Source organism: Phoxinus phoxinus (assembly GCF_949152265.1).
Source record: "Phoxinus phoxinus genome assembly, chromosome: 15".
Taxonomy (NCBI): Eukaryota; Metazoa; Chordata; class Actinopteri; order Cypriniformes; family Leuciscidae; genus Phoxinus; species Phoxinus phoxinus.
The window spans coordinates 25,233,684-25,251,553 of NC_136890.1; the positions used below are offsets into that span (position 1 = coordinate 25,233,684).

At 37.7% G+C, this 17,870-nt stretch overlaps 1 protein-coding gene across 1 annotated transcript; it reads left to right on the plus strand.

Annotated features, from left to right (window-relative positions):
• The first annotated feature begins 281 nt into the window (after window positions 1-281).
• On the plus strand, window positions 282-12,651 carry mindy4 (MINDY lysine 48 deubiquitinase 4). The gene is made up of 18 exons (XM_079638030.1): window positions 282-622; window positions 5,060-5,179; window positions 5,271-5,452; window positions 5,555-5,810; window positions 6,620-6,843; window positions 7,689-7,747; window positions 7,946-8,043; window positions 8,125-8,241; window positions 8,327-8,415; window positions 8,627-8,728; window positions 8,816-8,879; window positions 8,993-9,058; window positions 9,324-9,391; window positions 9,479-9,542; window positions 10,772-10,933; window positions 11,022-11,202; window positions 11,379-11,466; window positions 11,568-12,651. Exons 1-18 carry the CDS (start codon window positions 560-562, stop codon window positions 11,614-11,616), a joined length of 2,052 nt encoding a protein of 683 aa, XP_079494156.1. The 5' UTR covers window positions 282-559; the 3' UTR covers window positions 11,617-12,651.
• The last annotated feature ends 5,219 nt before the right edge of the window (window positions 12,652-17,870 follow it).

Genomic DNA, 17,870 nt, shown 5'->3' on the forward strand with positions numbered 1-17,870 from the left:
TATTCGGATACAGCTAGACAACAGTAAACATTAAGATATAACTTGATGATTTATTATTCAAAACTATTCATAGAACAGTACACCAGTAGCTAGTCTTCTACATACCTGTCAACAGAGCAGGATACTTTCCAAATTTACCGCAACGGATTTTGTACTCAATTCTGTGCAATCTCAAAAGCTTCAGGAAATATTCCCTTCTTTGCAAACTGCATCAACGTAATACATGTTGCATCCGCAGGGAGGCGCAGCTGCGTCATTAATCCGCGCACGCAGAACAGCACGCTCTATCAACAACGTTCTGGGGTAACTATAGCAACAAGGCGAAAAGCTAGACCGCTAGCTAGCAAGCCTCGCCAACTATCCTTACCTCATTTATCCCCCAAACAAATCACTAACCATTCAAATACCATGCTGAAAATTCACTAACGGTGTGTAAATGAAAATATGTCGTATGTCGACCAACAGTATTTGAGGTGTGTGAAGTTTGGGGCTGTTTACACCGAAGAAGCCAACTTGCTATCTCAGTCCCATATTTATTACCGCTGTGTTATTGTGATCCATGATGGGCAAAGATGTAGAGGAGGTGTCCGCGTCTCTAGTACGGGAATATCTCAGTCGAAAGGTGGGTGACAGACTATTTTCTTTAATCTGATTCAGAAATGTTCGTTAAACATGGTACTTTGACACAAAAGCTAACTTATCCTATAACGTCAACTCTCAAAGCAGCAGCATTTAGGCAGTGGGCCAAGTCTGTTTTTCTCCTTTAGTTTTCGATTTGATAGATCTCCTCCAGGGAACTGGTTAATTTTTTATAACTGGCTTTATAAATTGTTGTTGAGCACATTACTGCTTGTTTCCAACGTCAATTGTTGCACATTAAAAATATAACGTAGATATAATCTCGCTAGCTAACCACAAAATGTTAGCCGGAGTAAGAACCAATCAAAGCTCGTGTTGTTACCTTGTCAACTTGAGTTGACCAATCACGTCATTATTTGAACCGGTGCCCGAAGACCCGGATGTGAACTGAACTCGCGGGCGCTGCGGCCGGTCAGTGGCGACTCTGGCGAGTCCTCCGTTTTTTGGCTACAGTGTATGGCTGCACCACACATCGTGGAAACGGTAGGTAACTGATTAGCACTAGCATTATCCGAAACATTGTAAAAAGTCTGAATGCATTGGTATTGGCATATGTTCGCCGAATGCTACACACGTGGGTAATGCTAAGCTATTTGTCGTTTTAAATGTAGTATACGGCAAGTTGGCTAGTGTTGGCACCTGAAGTAACTTTGTATGGTAGGATCAGCTTTTTTTTCTGTGGATACCACAAGCTAATTATTTATTTAACTGTGTGTTGTAAAGAGTTTATCAAGGGCTTATTTGCATTTGTCTTAAAATGTTGATTATGACGCTGAAGTTTTTTTTTTTCGTCCAGAAGAAGAAAGTTTTAAAGTTTTTTTCCATCGTTCAGCCCCTTCCGTGTAACTAGCTAACAGTTATATGAATTTATCTTATTTGAAGTGAAGCTTATGTACTGCGAGAGTATTTCCCAAACATCTCCAGGAGTAAGTTACAGGATACACGTTGTCCTGCCTGTTTTAGACAACTCCCTGCTCCAACACAGATGATTTAAACAGCTTCCATAGTTCATAATGAGTTGACAGTTTGAATCCGCTATGTTGGGGCTGGGAGATTTCTAAAACACACACGGTTATATAGTTAGCTTACGTTATCTCCTGATTCCTGTCTAATCGCACATTGTATTTTGTATATTTTGCATGCGTTTCCTCTCCTGATGGTGAAGCCGACATCTGTAGGGCAGAAGGCAGACGCTCTTGGAACACCTCACTTGGGTGAAGTAGGCAACGTATTAACGGTATCTCCATGAGGCAACGTCCAGGTTGGATTTATTTTGTATAGTTGGCTAATGTTATAGTAAGGCAAACATTAGATAAGGGGTTTTCAAAGTCTGAGACTGCGTGCCTTCAAACAAAGCATGGGAAACGACGTGCCCCCCACCACATTTTTAGTTTACTTGGTAAGTTTCGCTCAATTCCTGGATGCCTTTGGGATCATAATTATATATTTTTTATTCCATAGGCACTCAACATTTGAGCCAAAATAGCCTAATATTGCTGAACATAACTTCTTACTGCACCAAACAGTTATAAACAAAGGTCTGTCCTAAGGCATTTATTAGTTTCAGCCTGATGAGGGGAAAACAGTTCCCAAAAACTACTGTATCTGAACTCTCACACATGTGGGCTATTCTGTGTGATCTCCTTTTGATAACTAATGCAAGTAATGAAATAGTTTCACTTCCATTGATCCTCCCCTGACACTGTTTGGAGCCCCCCTAGGGAGGCCCGCCACACACTTTGAAAACCCCTGAGTTAGATTATCAACGGCTAACTAGGGCTATTTAGTGAATTTACAACACCAGACAAAAACGAACTTGAACCAGATTAACTTTTATTAGTGTCATGTTATTTAAAGATGTACTCAGGCCATGGCTGCACGCTCACAATGTTGTGTGTTTCATCCTTAGACAGCGTTGGTGCAGTTCCTACATATGGCGCTTTTCCACTGCATGGTACGGTACGGCACGGCACGCTTTGGTGCTTTTCCACTGCATGGTACGGCTCGGTACGGCACAGCACGCTTTGGCGCTTTTCCACTGCATGGTACGGTACGGCACGCTTTGGTGCTTTTCCACTGCATGGTACGGCTCGGTACGGCACAGCACGCTTTGGCGCTTTTCCACTGCATGGTACGGTACGGCTCGGTACGACACAGCACGCTTTGGCGCATTTCCACTGCATGGTACGATACGGCTCGCTTTAAATGGTACCACCTCTGTTGAGGTTCCAAGCGTACCGTACCGATACTAAATGTGACGTGAAAACACTGCAGATCACTGATTGGTCAGACAGAATAGTCACTTCAGCGTCATTGAATTTGCGACACGAGACACTAAACCCGCTAGATGTAAATAGCCAGACAACAGCCAACGCGGTAGCACCTGTTTTTAGAGTATTTACTTGACAAAAGAGGTAAAAAAAATAATCAAACAAGAAATGGCTGAATCGTGGTCAGTGGACGAGGTGCAGACGTTCCTCTCGTTGGTTGCCGAGGAGTGGATCCAGCGAGAGCTGGATGGGGCAACACGGAAGGAAAAAGTGTTCCAAGAAGTAGCACAGCTCTTAGCCGCACACGGCTACCACCGGACCTACAAACTTAAAAATTGTAAAAAAACTAAAAAGTGACTACCGAGCCAGTAGAGGCGGCAACTATTAACGATCAGTCCCACCCACTTTGAAGCGGTACTAACTGCAGTGGAAAAGCAACCGAGCTAAAGCGAACCGAACCGTACCGAGTCGAGTCATACCACGCACTGGAAAAGTGAAGCGAGCCGAACCGTTCCGAGCTGAACCAAGCCGTACCATGCAGTGGAAAAGCACCAATAGACACATGTCTGTGCATGGTAGCTGGTGCTTTCTACATGTGCAGTTCCCCCCCACACATTGTAATGCTTTGCACTGGCAATGCACAAGCTCCAAGACACTTTTTGGTGCTGGTGGAAATGTCATCCAATGAACTGCATAGAATTCCCCCTCGATCCTCCATCCATGCTGCATTGGGGGAGGTATGTCTGGCAGGCTTTGCAAACTTCTCCTGTAGAACAGAGGAATAGAAAATATTTTGGTATATATTCCAGTATGAATAGGATGAATTGTCAGGTAGACAAATATGACAAAGAATGTGTTTATCAAAGGTGGTTACTTTTAATCTAGTAATCTCACTGTTTAGATTTGTAAGAATACCATGTAATGTCTTTGTTTCAAATAAAACATTCCTTTAAAAAAAAGACTTTTGTGTTCAATTCATTGTCAACCTTACACTATTCACTGTAATCTTATATTGAATATGCTTTTTGCCCTTGTTAAATCTCCAGCTTTTCAATAAAATGTTTAAGATAAAGTGTTCAAAAATATACATGAATAAAAAATCACTTTGTGTAGTTAAGATTCACTGGTAGTGTGAGGTTTATTTAACATACTTTCTTAAACTAACTACAATACACACATACATAGCCAAAGTTACATGATCAATACACAATTATTTTAATAGAAAATTTGCAGAATTTATGGATTTGATACATACCTTCAGTATCTTTGGCTGCCATTTCTCTCCTCCTACATGCTCTTACAATGTGATCTTTATTGGTGAAGAGCATGTAGCATTCCCTATGGAAGCCCACATTAACTGGCACATCTTGGGCTCTCCAGGTTTCTGTTAAATTGAATGTTGCTATGGCTTTTTCAGCTATTAAACTCTCAGCAGTGTTGAGGTTAACCCATTTCTGGGCACACTGAACAAATGATGCCCAACTTGTTTGAGAAAATAAGGTTATTGGGCTTTTTGCCCTAGAAGCAACGTATACAGCACTTCATATTGTCGCACACCGGCTGTCAATCGCGTCCCGCTTTGTTGTTGTGCGGTCTATGTAAATTTCTATGTATGTCACAAGTGATCAATAACCTTAGAGGTCTTCTGACGGTAAGTGCACAATGTATAGTATAGCTCGTGCAGACAGAAAGTATATAAAGACTATTTAAATCGCAGGATTTCGTTATAAAGAGAGCAAAGTTACTGTATCAAATATGTTGGTTGTCAAGGAGACGGGTGATTTGTTTACGTTTTCTGGCGCTACGATTTAGTAGTTCTACAAATTTGCCCGTTTAAAAATGTAAGAGTTTAAATCGATATCTTCATAAAATGTGCACACATCAACGTTGGAAACAATGATTACACTACTTATAATAATTTTTACATGCCATCTGTAAACAAATCACTTAGTTCCTTGGCAGGGATCTGTGAAATTCACAATTTCGGGGTCCGGCCCACGGCCTAATTTAAGAGATTTAAAAAACAAACATATTTACCTGGTGTGATGTACGTACATACTGTATGTTTAAGGTGTTTTAAAGTTAGCTTTCCTGAAAGAATGATGAAATGGAATAGTACATTTCCTGATGAAATGTACTTAACGTTACAGGGCCTGAAGAAAACGATAGCGTGCATGGATGAAGAGCTTCCACGGACTAATTCAAGCGTTAATAACAGATCAGATCTGCGCAGAATACTTCACCTTGAGGGCCTTTACAAACAGAATAAGGTATCAAAGTAAAAAAAACACATCTGTATAACTTATATCTTATTAAAAATGTTGGAAAAGCAGAGAGGCCATAAAAAGCATTTGTATTTAGGCTGAAGAACATCCCTTTAAGTCTATGTTGGAGATGATTGTGAAAGTCAGAATGAGTGAAGGTGACAAAACCAAAATACATGGTGACAACGAAGCACTTCCACTGGAACAAACCATGTCCATAGACATGAGTGTTAAGAGAGAACCAGGTTGTAAGGAAAGTCTGTTGTGTGACAGTCCAAGGTATTACTTTATTGATTTAGTTTACAAATACAAATCCATATATTAATTTGTTTGAGACTTTCACGATATGTTGACAGCGATAAACATCCACCCTTTTCACAGGTTCTCTGAAAGCAACAGTGTGTCACAGCTTAAGCCTTCCCAAACACCTTCTGAAAACACACGAAAAAAGAGCTTTGCTGTTCACCCTGAGAGTGAGAGAAGTGTATACTGTTTGCCGTCTAGCCATGATCTCCTAACAGTGTCGAAAGAGGGATTTCTTTCTGAGAAAAAGATCCTAGACACTGATAGCCAGAAAAACAGAAGCAGCAGGATAAGACGAGGCATTATGGCGGGTCCCATTGCCAGCTCTTTGCAGGTAATGAACGCTGATTCATTAAAGGCATTGTTCACCCAGAAATTAAAATTCTGTCTTCATGTCGTTGCAAACACGTAAGACTTTCGTTCATCTTCAGAACACAAATGAAGATCTTTTTGATGAAATCAGAGAGATTTCTGTCCATCTGTTGACAGCTACGCAATACTTTGGCACTTCAAAAAATTCATAAAGAGATGAAAAAATGAAAGGGAAAATTTAATGACTTAAAGGTGCTGTATGGAGTTTTTCGAATAAAAAAATGAATCCATTTTTTATTACCTGTGTGTGAAGGGGTTGTAATCTCACAATAAAATTATCCACTTGGCGGGTTTTGCTATTACCTCTGAAAGCAAGTATTCCTATTTCTATGTGAAGTCTCCGGGTCGGATTTGCCGCGAAATGCAGTGACGTGACTGAGACCTGCATGCGCGCTCCCGAGCGTCTCGCCTCTCGCCTCGTCTACTGACTTTGCACTCAACAGCGACGACACTGCAACTTTATGACATGGAGTCTGCTAATACTAGGAAACGACTAGCACAACACAGACTCCAACACAAACTCCACAAAATAATAAAAAACAAAAGAAAGCACGCGCACGAGCACTCGCTTGTAAACGTATTGGTTGCAATCTGAAACATCACCGCTAGATGCCGCTGAAAACTCCATACAGCACCTTTAAACTAAAATGAATTTATTAAAATCCAGTGTTTAATAATGTTACATATTTATTTTAGTAATTTTACAAAGATTTGATTCCACGTTACTCCTCCATTACAGCATTGCATTTACAAGGATTTCATTTTTCGTAGGAGAGTAACAGAAGACGTCCAGCCCGAAAAGCATCATCATCTCTTAAAGCAACAACAGAGGATTGTAGAGAATCAGCAAACTGGACAAATGGCCTCAATACTACAAATACAAAGTCTAACCCATCAGCCTCTCTTGAAGGGGAGAGCAGGATGTTTTCTAATTCACATAAAGGAATCATAGACCACAATGGGCATGAGAAAATGCCGGAAGTCAAGCATCGCTTGTGAGTTTGTTTCAATCATTTGGGGATAAAACCTCTTACATATTTTGTCTCGTTTTCCAGTACAAATATCTAAGCATTCTTAAATCAAGACAAATTTACTTGATAAGCAAAATGACTTAATATTAAATTTTTTATAAGAATTAATATTTTATTAATTCTTGTTTTCTGAAAAAATCTATCAAAGTTAAATGAGTTTATGCATACAGTTATCTGCCTACGGGGTAAGAAAGATAACCTTAATTCAAAGGAAAAACAGGATTGTTTTTCTTACTTATTTTTTCTTGTTTAAAGCAAAAACTCACTTCATTTTGATTGGTTTCTGAAAAATGTATGTCATTTTGCTTCTCAGGAACCTTAAATGTATGTTTTTGATATTTGGACTGGAAAACAAGATACGGATAAAAATACTGAGCTAGAATATTGAAAGTGCAGTTACTTAACCTGTGTCTGAGAAACCTACTCTAAATATTTTATGTCGACCTTCATTGATTTAAAAACGTCAAAATCGTTTTATTTTTGAAGGGCTAAAATAGTTATACCATTTGAATCCTAGAAACATAGAGAGGACCATACCTTGTGAGGTGAAAGTTTGGAATGATTCTTGGGGCCGACAGGTCCAGGGGGACCCACAACCTTTTCTGAATGTTATATTTAAAAAGGGGCCCAGACCTTCTAGCCACAGCCTTGAACATATGCATGATTATTATAAATACAATATCTTAAGCATTAGACAATATGGCTCTAAGAAGCTCCCATTTAGGATGGTAAAAAGAAAATATTGATATTTATTCCCAGCTGCAATATGTCAAGTGTGTGATTATTAACTTTTGTTGTTTCCTCTCCAGAAAGAATTCGGCACCCGGCCCAAAACTGGATGGACTCCATGTGTTGGAAATGGTTTTGGGTAGTGCACCTCAAATCTTCAGCAAATTACATTTTGTATCATTTCCAAGTCAACCGCAGAATACACTAGCTTTTATTGTTGTATTGCTTTAATTTGAAGTGTATTTTGTCCTCATTAAATACTTGTATAGTTGTCCATTTTTAAATCAATCTATCATTAAAAATTCCATTGTTTTGAAATTATTTTCCAATCTTACAGATGACGTAGAGAATGAGGAGAGCTTGTGTGATGTTCCTAGAACATCCATACCAGAACGTTGTTTGGACAAGACTCCCATGGACCAGATGACGGCCACTGTAAGCACATTATCATTTATCTTCCTGGATGTGATATCAGTCCAGTCTGATATGATATCGCTGTTTTCATGTCTACTTCAGGCTCTGAAGGAGATCATCTTTGGTTCTCCTATGGGTTGTTTCACTGAGGAGTGGAAACAACAGAACTTTACCTTTTCCGATAATCCAGGTTTGAAATATGGGATTGTACAAAAGAAGGTATAGTACTTTAGACAACCTCATGATTTACTGTTTTGATCTGTAAACCTTTGCGTCATGAGATGTTCTGGGATTGTTTTGTCAGGGAGGACCCTGTGGTGTCCTTGCAGCAGTTCAGGCTTGCGTTCTACAGAAGCTTCTGTTTGAAGAATCGAGCAGTGACTCATTGGATGAGTGTGTACCAAGCATCAGTCATATTTTTTCAAATTATTTCTGTAAAAATGTCAGATGTTATTTTTTACCTTTATTATTTTAAAACCATTAAATCATGTTGGTGCCATTTTCCCTTTATATCAGTGAATAATTTAGGTTATAAATTATACAGTTTGTATTTCACTGATGTCTCAATCAGTTGTCTTAAACTTGATTTGTTAAATGTCACCAGGAGACTGGAGGTATCACATGTTTTGAGGACAAAATGTCTATCTCTAGCTTTGGCTGACATACTATGGAGAGTCGGGAATATGAAGAGAGCCACAGTTGCAATGTAAGTGTCACACATTTAGAATGATCACTTAAATTTACAAAACTATTTTTCATTTCTCAACTTTAAAGTATCTGCCCCCGCCCACAGAAACACAGGAAGAAGTCTTTTCATCCCGATCGGACGTTACAAATCAGACGGTATTCTGGAAATGGTAAGTTTACTAAGTTGATTCTTTTTCCCTTAAATTACCTCCTAATTACTTCTTTTGATGACTATATATTTCTCTTTTGTTAATGTTTTTTTAAAAATATATATTCCACATAGATAACATGCGTCACTGTTGAGACGTTGGATGATCTGACTTTTGTTCTTGAGAAGAATGTTAGACAGGTAAGTCTGTGATAAAATGCCTTATGACATTATAATATTTATAATAATAGTTGTTTATAATATTTATATAGAACATTGTTATTATAGATGTATTATTTATGTTTATTATTTATAAATAAATTTGCTGTATTTGTTATAAGCAAGGTTTGTATGTGAGCACATCCATTGATAGTCTTGAAGCATTTTAAGGCAAATGTAACCTGTTTAGTAGCTCCTCATGTGATTGACGATGGTAATTAGTAGCAGTTTCCTTGCTTCCTGTTAGTTTGATTCTGGTCCCTTTGGCTGTATTCTACTTACTATCTCGGCAATTCTTTCCAGAACTACTGCAACGTGAGTTTCCTTCTCTTTACAAATTCAGTACAGACTGTTTATGTTAATATATTCTCTGAGCTAATCTATTTGTTCTTTGTGTTTTAGCATACAAAGTGATATGGATGTGCCCAGCTCCACCCTCATTGGAGCTCATGGCTACTGCACGCAGGTTTGCTGTGTTAACACTTTACAGTCCTAATCTAAACACCCAATACACAGAAGATAGCATATTTTATTTCGCTCTTACCAAAAACAATGTCTTGGTGTCACCAATTATATTGGTTGCTTTTTGTATAGCTTCAGTGCACACAGTGTTCTGATATGATTAAAGGTGCTGTATGGAGTTTTCAGCGGCATCTAGCGGTGATGTTTCAGATTGCAACCAATACGTTTACAAGCGAGTGCTCGTGCGCGTGCATTCTTTTTATTTATTTATTATTATGTAGAGTTTGTGTTGGAGTCTGTGTTGTGCTAGTCGTTTCCTAGTATTAGCAGACTCCATGTCATAAAGTTGCGGTGTCGTCGCTGTTGAGTGCAAAGTCAGTAGACGAGGCGAGACACTCGGGAGTGCGCATGCAGGTCTCAGTCACGTCACTGGATTTCGCGGCTAATCCGACCTGGAGCCTTCACATAGAAATATGAATACTTGCTTTCAGAGGTAATAGCAAAACCCGCCAAGTGGATAATTTTATTGTGAGATTACAACCCCTTCACACACAGGTAATAAAAAATGGATTCATTTTAGTCGAAAAACTCCATACAGCACCTTTAAGTCATTAAATTTTCCCTTTCATTTTTTTTTGCAAACATATTTTTATTGTATTTTACAGCACATTTAATAAAAAGAACAAACATAATCCTCTTAAATACAAACATAATGATTGAGAGAAAAAAATAAAAAAAATTAGGGCCAAACTGGATATCAGGTTTTTCATCCAAAGTCCAAGGGAAGGACAACTTGTATTTTTCCAGCAAAGGGCAATTGAACGCCTGGCTTGTAATAGGCACAAATCCACCAGCTTTTTCTTTTTGACGGACAGAGAACAATTGTCTTTATAAATACCCAATATACATATTACCGGGCTTAAAGATATCGGGGTAGTAGTAAATTGAGATATATACTGAGTCCCTTTCCTCCAAAACTTATGCACCTCAATACATTCCCACACACAATGAAAAAATGTGCCTTGGTAAATATTACATTTAAAACACAAGTCCGGAATACTTGGGTTAAATTTATTTAATCGTACAGGAGTGATATAAGTTCTCATTATCCAGTTATACTATAAGAGTCTCAAACGAGTATTTATAGTTTGAGTTTGTGCTTTTAAACATATTGTACCCCACTCCTCCAATGAAATGTCTTTATTTAAATCTTGCCCCTTTAATTTTTTTAAGGAATTGGTCAATCTTTTGCTTTGTGGACGGGCAGTTTCAAACGTCTTTGATGATGAAATGAAGCTTGATTCTGGAAATGGAAATTTTACACTTCTTAAGGGAATTAAAGCACGTTGTAACATTGGACTGCTGTCTTTATTTGAGCACTATAGAATATGCAAGGTAAGAAGGCTTGAAACACTTTAAAATATATTTACCGGTAGATATTATATCCAAATGTGTTATATCCCAACTTCTCTCTTTTTAAAAGGTTGGATCTCACCTGAAAACACCTAAGTTTCCGATTTGGGTAGTGTGCAGCGAGAGCCATTTCAGTGTGCTCTTTTGTCCTTCTGAAGACCTGGCAACCGATCACTGCAAAGAGGAAGAGTTTGACTTGTACTATTACGATGGGCTGGCCAACCAGCAGGAACCAATTAGATTAACAGTCTGTGAGTCTTTTCCTTTGGGTCATTGCTTTTCTGGACACACACACAAAACAAACACTGATTGTATTATGCATAGTATTTGAGAACAACAAAATAAACAAGCTTTGCTCTCTTGCTTCATAATTAGGGTTTATGATAAATCAGTTTTAAAAGGTCTTCTGTATTATGTGTCTGGACAGATTCGGAGTCTTGTGCTGCAGAGTCTGCTCAGAGTGATAACGCAGAAAGTGATCTCATTCCTCCACTGGAGCTTTGCATCAGGACCAAGTTAGTTTCTTACTTCGTCAGTGCTTTTTCTATAATATGTATTTTTTATATTGTGAAATGCAAACATGTGGCGATATGAATGCTTCAAATATGTTTTACAGATGGCGAAATGCAGTGGTCAGCTGGAACGATACAGATCCCATTCTTTGATATTGCACGCTAAAAGTGATTTTTCTTTGTTAGCCCCGTGTGACCCCGGTATGATTTTATCTGGTGTAAATTTTCATTAGGTTTTATATTTAAAAATGCATGCGTTTAGTATTTCTTTTGTCTTTTATGATGAGCTTTTTTGCTGCCATTCTTAATATCCTTAATATTATTTTCATCATTCTGCTGCTTTTTCTTACTTTTATGTTTTGTGTTGTTGTCTGTGAATACAGAAGTATAAACACAGACGTATAAGACAAATGCCTTACTCCAGGGGTATAGACCAACACATTCTCAATATTGTCAATCAATATTATATAAAACATTTCTTGTTTGCTGCTCCCTCTCCAATTTAAACCAAGATCTATGTCCCTGTTCTCTCTTGCTCATTTTATACAATTGTTTGCAATTACTTTATCTCTCACAATGACAGTATAGCATTAAGACCTGTCATTACTTTTTCTTATTCAAATCATGATTAAATGAACTGTAATAGGGAATATGGCTTGCGATGTGTAAATAATTGCTCACTTATAGTTTATCCAAATATGAAAAAGACATCATTTAATTACCTTTATACTGACTTCCATCTGTGGCGCACAAAAGAAGATATTTTGAAGAATGTTGGTAACCAAACTGTTTTAGTGACCATTGACTTAATTTTTAACTTTAACTTTGAGCAAGAAAGATTTCTGAAGAGAATATAAGCGTTGTCATTTTGGGCAAAAGAATGCTTTTGTTTCAGTTGTCCTAACGGGAGGAAACATGACTAGGGTTCCGCATGGTGATAGATCTTTAGATGACTAAAATGTCAAAAGAAATGCATTTAAAATGACTAATTTAGATGTGCCATCTAAAACCAATGGCACATGTGCCAGGATAATTACTGGCACGTGACAATAGCTAAAGAGTTGTATCTATTTAATTTAAATAAAGTCCCTTGAACTTTCATAATCATTTCTCATAGTAACACAGCTTGTTTTAAGTTGGATGCTATGAATATTATTAAAGTGTGAGATTTTATCCTGAGCTAGTACGCAGATCTGAAAATCCGTTCACGCGACCGGAGGTGCGCTTCTGTGATTATCCCTCCGCATGCCATACGGTTGCCGACCCATCTCTTAAAGGGGTCCTATTATGTTTTTTAATTTTTAAATGTTCAGCTTTTTTAGCATGTAAGTTGCTGTTTGAGTATGAATAGCATTGGCGCTTGCAACGCCAAGGTCATGGGTTCGATTCCCCGTGAAAGTAAGAACTGATAAGAATGTAAATGTGTACCTTGAAATGCAATGTAAGTCGCTTTGGATAAAAGCGTCTGCCAAATACGTAAATGTAAATTAATTTGCAAAGTTACAAAGACTTGCAAAGTTATAAAGCACAAAGTCCACTCCAAAGGGAGTTATTCTCTATATCACTAAGCACTGTTTCACAAAAGTATGCCCGAATTCACAGTACTTGTAGGCAAAAAGTTAATTCACACACATTCATACTGTATAACGTACATTTTTAACAGTTGTGAAGTAATTACTTAATCAAAATAAGTACCTACTCAAGAGAGTTTAACATAATTCTCGCCCAAGGCATGCACAAAAAAGGGGGCGAGGCCTGGTTGAGTTTGTTGTGTTGAAAGTTGGAGTTATGGTAAGGGGCGTGGAATTTTCAACAGACTTGATGCAGTTGACCAATCACAACACAATCAATCACAACACAATGGTCCAGCAGACTAATCAGAGCACAGTACGCTTTTTGGAAGGAGGGGCTTGGAAAGACTTAAAGACTTGGAAGAGAGGTGCTGCAACAATGTAAAATATGTGCAAAATAATGTTTTTTTTAAACATTCAAGCATGAAAACCTCTCCTAATAGACCCCAAACATAAAATCAAGACTTTAAAAAAAAGAGCATAACAGGTCTCCTTTAAGAGCTATATTTGTTCTGTTTACTCTGCATGTTTGATCATTTATTATTAACATGGAACTTCTGGTGTAGTATTTCTGTCCTATAGTAAGGTTATCATGTGTATACTCGGTTGTTATTTAGGAATGTAATTCTTTATACAGAAAAGCAGCTGTCTTCAAATGTTACTATTTTATGGAATGATCGCAGCCCTGTAGCAACAAACTGGGCTGAACAATAGTAATTTGTGCATTATGCATGACAAAACATAGGTTATAACATTCATTAGCTGATTATTGCTATAATTCACGTTACAAGATGTTTGCTTGATCATTAATCATATTTGAAGTCAATACAAAAACAATCATTGTCTTCGTGGTTCCCTAGTAATGCAACACAGAGGTCTAATTGAAAACCTGCAAAAACATATTCAAGCAGTTGATGACCCACATGGAGTTATTGCATATACTGAAGGCCAAAATAATTAAGCCTTTTTCCTATAAAGACTTTATATGGCACACACTGAAAGCTTAGCACAAAACTATCGCCTTTTCCACCAAAAGGCCTTCTGATTAGTGCTACTTTTGGCTGAACCTCTTAGCTTGTTATTTAGCCATTGCCAAAGCCCTGAAGACAACTGTTAGTCAGAGTATCTCTGATCTTTTTCTCTGCCTGAGACCATATTTGTGGAACTGACCTGAACCCCAGCGCTCACTCTGGGTCTCATAGTTGGATTGGGTGTGGGATTGAGGTTAAAGAATATGGCTGAACTATAAGCTGATTTTGTGAGTTTTGATGCTGTATCCCTGGAATTTGAGATAGGTCAATGCTTAGCATAGTACTCTTGGACTGATAACACAAATGCAAACATTAAAATATTACATTGATTTTCCACCAATCAAGCGTATATTGCAACACAAGCATCTCAGATCTTATAAACGAACATGCATTTGAAACTATTTTCTGGCAAAAGTTTATCATACTTTTAAAACATCTGACTCTGATCACTAACTCATTTACTTTGATCTGTCTTTTCCACTCCATGCCAAAATATTGCTGTGGAAGTTGGAACATACTTTCCATCCCACAGCTGAAAGTGAACTGAAATAAGTGTAAATATCATATTCCAATTTTTCTGTTACAAATTAAATTCATAAACAGCCATGCTTTGAAGGACCAGTTTAGTGTCCTTCACTAATTGACAGCCAAACTTAAATCAACCACACTGAGTTCAGTGTATTTGTGTGTATCACAGTACTCAAACTGTCCTCAGGGTGCCTCTGTTGGGCTATGAATCCAATTTCAATCACAAAAAATGCTTGGATGGAAAGTAACAGTAATTTTTCTGAAAATAATTGCAATCAAGCAATCTTTTGAAAGTGATTTGTATGACAATACTATTTTATATGAACTTTTTTGTGAATTAATGACATATTAAATATAAATCTTTCTTTTTTTTTTACTTTCGTGCTCAACTGAAACTGACAACGGTCCTGATGTTATCATACACGAGTCTCCCATCCGAAGCTCCCAATCATTTTATAGGGCCATCTGGTGTTTTATTTTTAGGGCCCTGATAATGGAACAATTTCCACCCACACACGGTGATGTCATAAATACAGAAAGTATCGGTCATTAACCCAGCATGGGGATATACTTCTCAATACACATCATTTAGATGCGGAAAAGAATCTAGTTAGCCGTTAGCCTCTGACGTTGCTTCCTGTCAGTGGCTGACTCACTTTTACAGGTTCTGTTTTCATCAATTGTTTCATCAAATTATTATTTAAATGTAGTGTTTTAGAAGGCATATATTTGTATTAAAAGTTTGCTTGCCTCCTCAGTCGCCATAAAGTCTTCATGGATGAAGAATAGGCTAGGCTACTGACATCACCTGTCTCATTTCATTCATGCCTGAGTATCACAACAAGCCAACAGGCGCGAAAAATGAGTGGAGGTGGTGAAAGATTCCCGTGTGACGTGTCAGGATGGAAGGAGGACAAGAAAATCTGGAAACCTGATAAATACGCATGTCCCGAGGATAAATTTTTTTTTCTATAATCACGTGGATGCAGTTTGGGGCCAATAAAACCCGAGGCTCTTATTGAACATCAAAAAGAGTTTAAATGCTAATGCCACAGAATGGCAACCCGAGGTGAGTAGGCCTAGTCCTGAATTCATTAAGAGACAAACTGTCTGTATGATCTTCCACTTCACGTGTCAAAGTGTTTGTCTGGTGGTATTGGTTTGCATGTCAGTTAATTCATATTCATGTTTTTTATTTTTTCTTAAATTGGTGTTAGTCATAAACTGGCAAAGACAAAGCTTACCCCTGCCCCCCCCCTCAGTTGATGTATGAACCATAAATCGTTAGACCACAAAAAATAGATCAAGGGTCTTTCAGAAGGAGATGTGTGGGTTTAAAGAGAATATGGAATATAGCTATAAATAACAGGACAGGGCCCCTCAGGATCGTCTAATGGGATTAAAATGTTTACTTTGCAGAGTGTTGCCTCAGAGGCAAAATTATGGTTTACGTCATGTTTCATTTTAGTACAAGCATCCTTTCCTCATCCTTTTCCTGAAGAATCTTTTTTGTTTTTGTTGCCAGACTCATTATTGAGAATGCAATAGTTGTTAGACCACAACAGTTCTTTCAGAGTTTTTTTTTCCAGGGTCTTTTATCTGAGATGTTTTTTTTTTTTTTCATAAGTATTTGTAGGATGTTTTCAAAAGTTTGGGATGGTTTTTAAAAATGTTTTTGAAATAAGTAATTTGCTCACCAAGGCTGCATTTATTCAATCAAAAATAGCCTACAGTTAACAGTAATATTGGGAAATTGTATAACATTTTAAATTATCTGTGTTTTATTTTAATATATATATTAAATGTAATTTATTCCTGATGGCAAAGCGACATTTTTCAACATTACTCCAGTTTTCAGTCCCACATTTCCCCTGATATCATATAATTTGCTCAAGATTATAGAAAGTTCAGTAGAACAGTATTTATTTGATATAGATTTTTTTTGTAACAATGCAAAAGTTCTAATGCCACCTTTTTATCAATTCAATGCATCCTTGCTGAATAAAAGTATGAATTTGTTTACAAAAAAAATGGATTGCATTCATCAAGCTCAACCAATAATGTAACAAATATTTTATTTCATTTATGGGAAATATTAACTACAAAGTAACATTTGATCTCAAACTAGCTAGCCCCAGCTACATTTTGTATAAATTTAGCTTGATGTAGCCTAAATTTGAGACCTTATTTAGCCCGGCCCCTTTTCTGCGTTGTTTTGTGTTCCGTTTTGTATTTCCACAGCATAAAGGTAAGATCTTACAGATCTATGAATGTATAGCTCGTTTTAAAATCTTCCCGGTCTACAGAAATTTGTTATGACATCTGCTTCACACTTCTCATGATACTTTCGTTAAATCTCCTGCTTATTACTCTTCGACAGCGATATGCCATATAGCCTATACGCTAACATTACCTGAAAACAGAAAGTCAAACACAACCGGTAGGCTACTAGTAAAAAGGCTGCACGCTTGTTTTTCTGGCGGTTGGAGAACCCGTAACACAGAGAGTAGCCTAATAAAGCTAACATATTTATTTTGACTTCCTGAACTTGACAATCAACATTTTCTGAAGGTTAATTGTTCACTTATTATTTGTTGAAAAAGATCAAATTGGCCTATTTGATTTTAAAAGTCTTATTGTAGGCTGCACATTGTCGATTTGTAGAAACTGCACACATACTGAAAATGCATAGGCTACCTTTTGCATGTAAATGCACTTGTGCAGAACTGCCATGTTTTGAATATAATAAATAAATAAAACTATTTTAGACGGTGCGTGAATCACACGATTAATGATTTAGAAGTATAGATTTACTTAACACAAAAACGAATCTTTGAAGTCAGTAGGTCTGGGTCTTGCTTTTAATAGACGCATCCACATCATCTCTCTGGTGAGTCACTGAGGATGCGGTCATGAGAATCATGACCAGGGAAACTATTGGACAAAGTCTCTCCAATTCATCACTTCGTGAATGGAGCCGGGGCTCTTCGGTTCAATGATGAAGAACTCTGAATAAGGGAATGACCTGCCTTTGTTAGACTTATCTCCGGGCACTGGGCAGCTTGCCGGTAACTGGAGGATTGTGTGTTTGGGTTTAATTGTGTTAGCACCCTCCCACATATCCTCCCCTGTGCGTCTTCTGTCTAGTCCCTTAATCTCTGCTGTTTGTCTCTGTGATAAGTGATATCCCGTTTCGATCACGGTAGATTGTTTATGCCCACCTGATGAGAAGAAGGCTCTGCAGTGGCCCGGTGGACCCCACCTTATTTATAGCGCT

Coding starts and splice junctions, on each gene's coding strand:
- mindy4 (XM_079638030.1), top strand. CDS start 560: ATGATGGGCAAAGATGTAGAGGAGGTGTCCGCGTCTCTAGTACGGGAA. Junction 9,392..9,478: donor CTTTCCAGAACTACTGCAAC/GTGAGTTTCCTT, acceptor TTTGTGTTTTAG/CATACAAAGTGATATGGATG. Junction 11,203..11,378: donor ACCAATTAGATTAACAGTCT/GTGAGTCTTTTC, acceptor GTGTCTGGACAG/ATTCGGAGTCTTGTGCTGCA.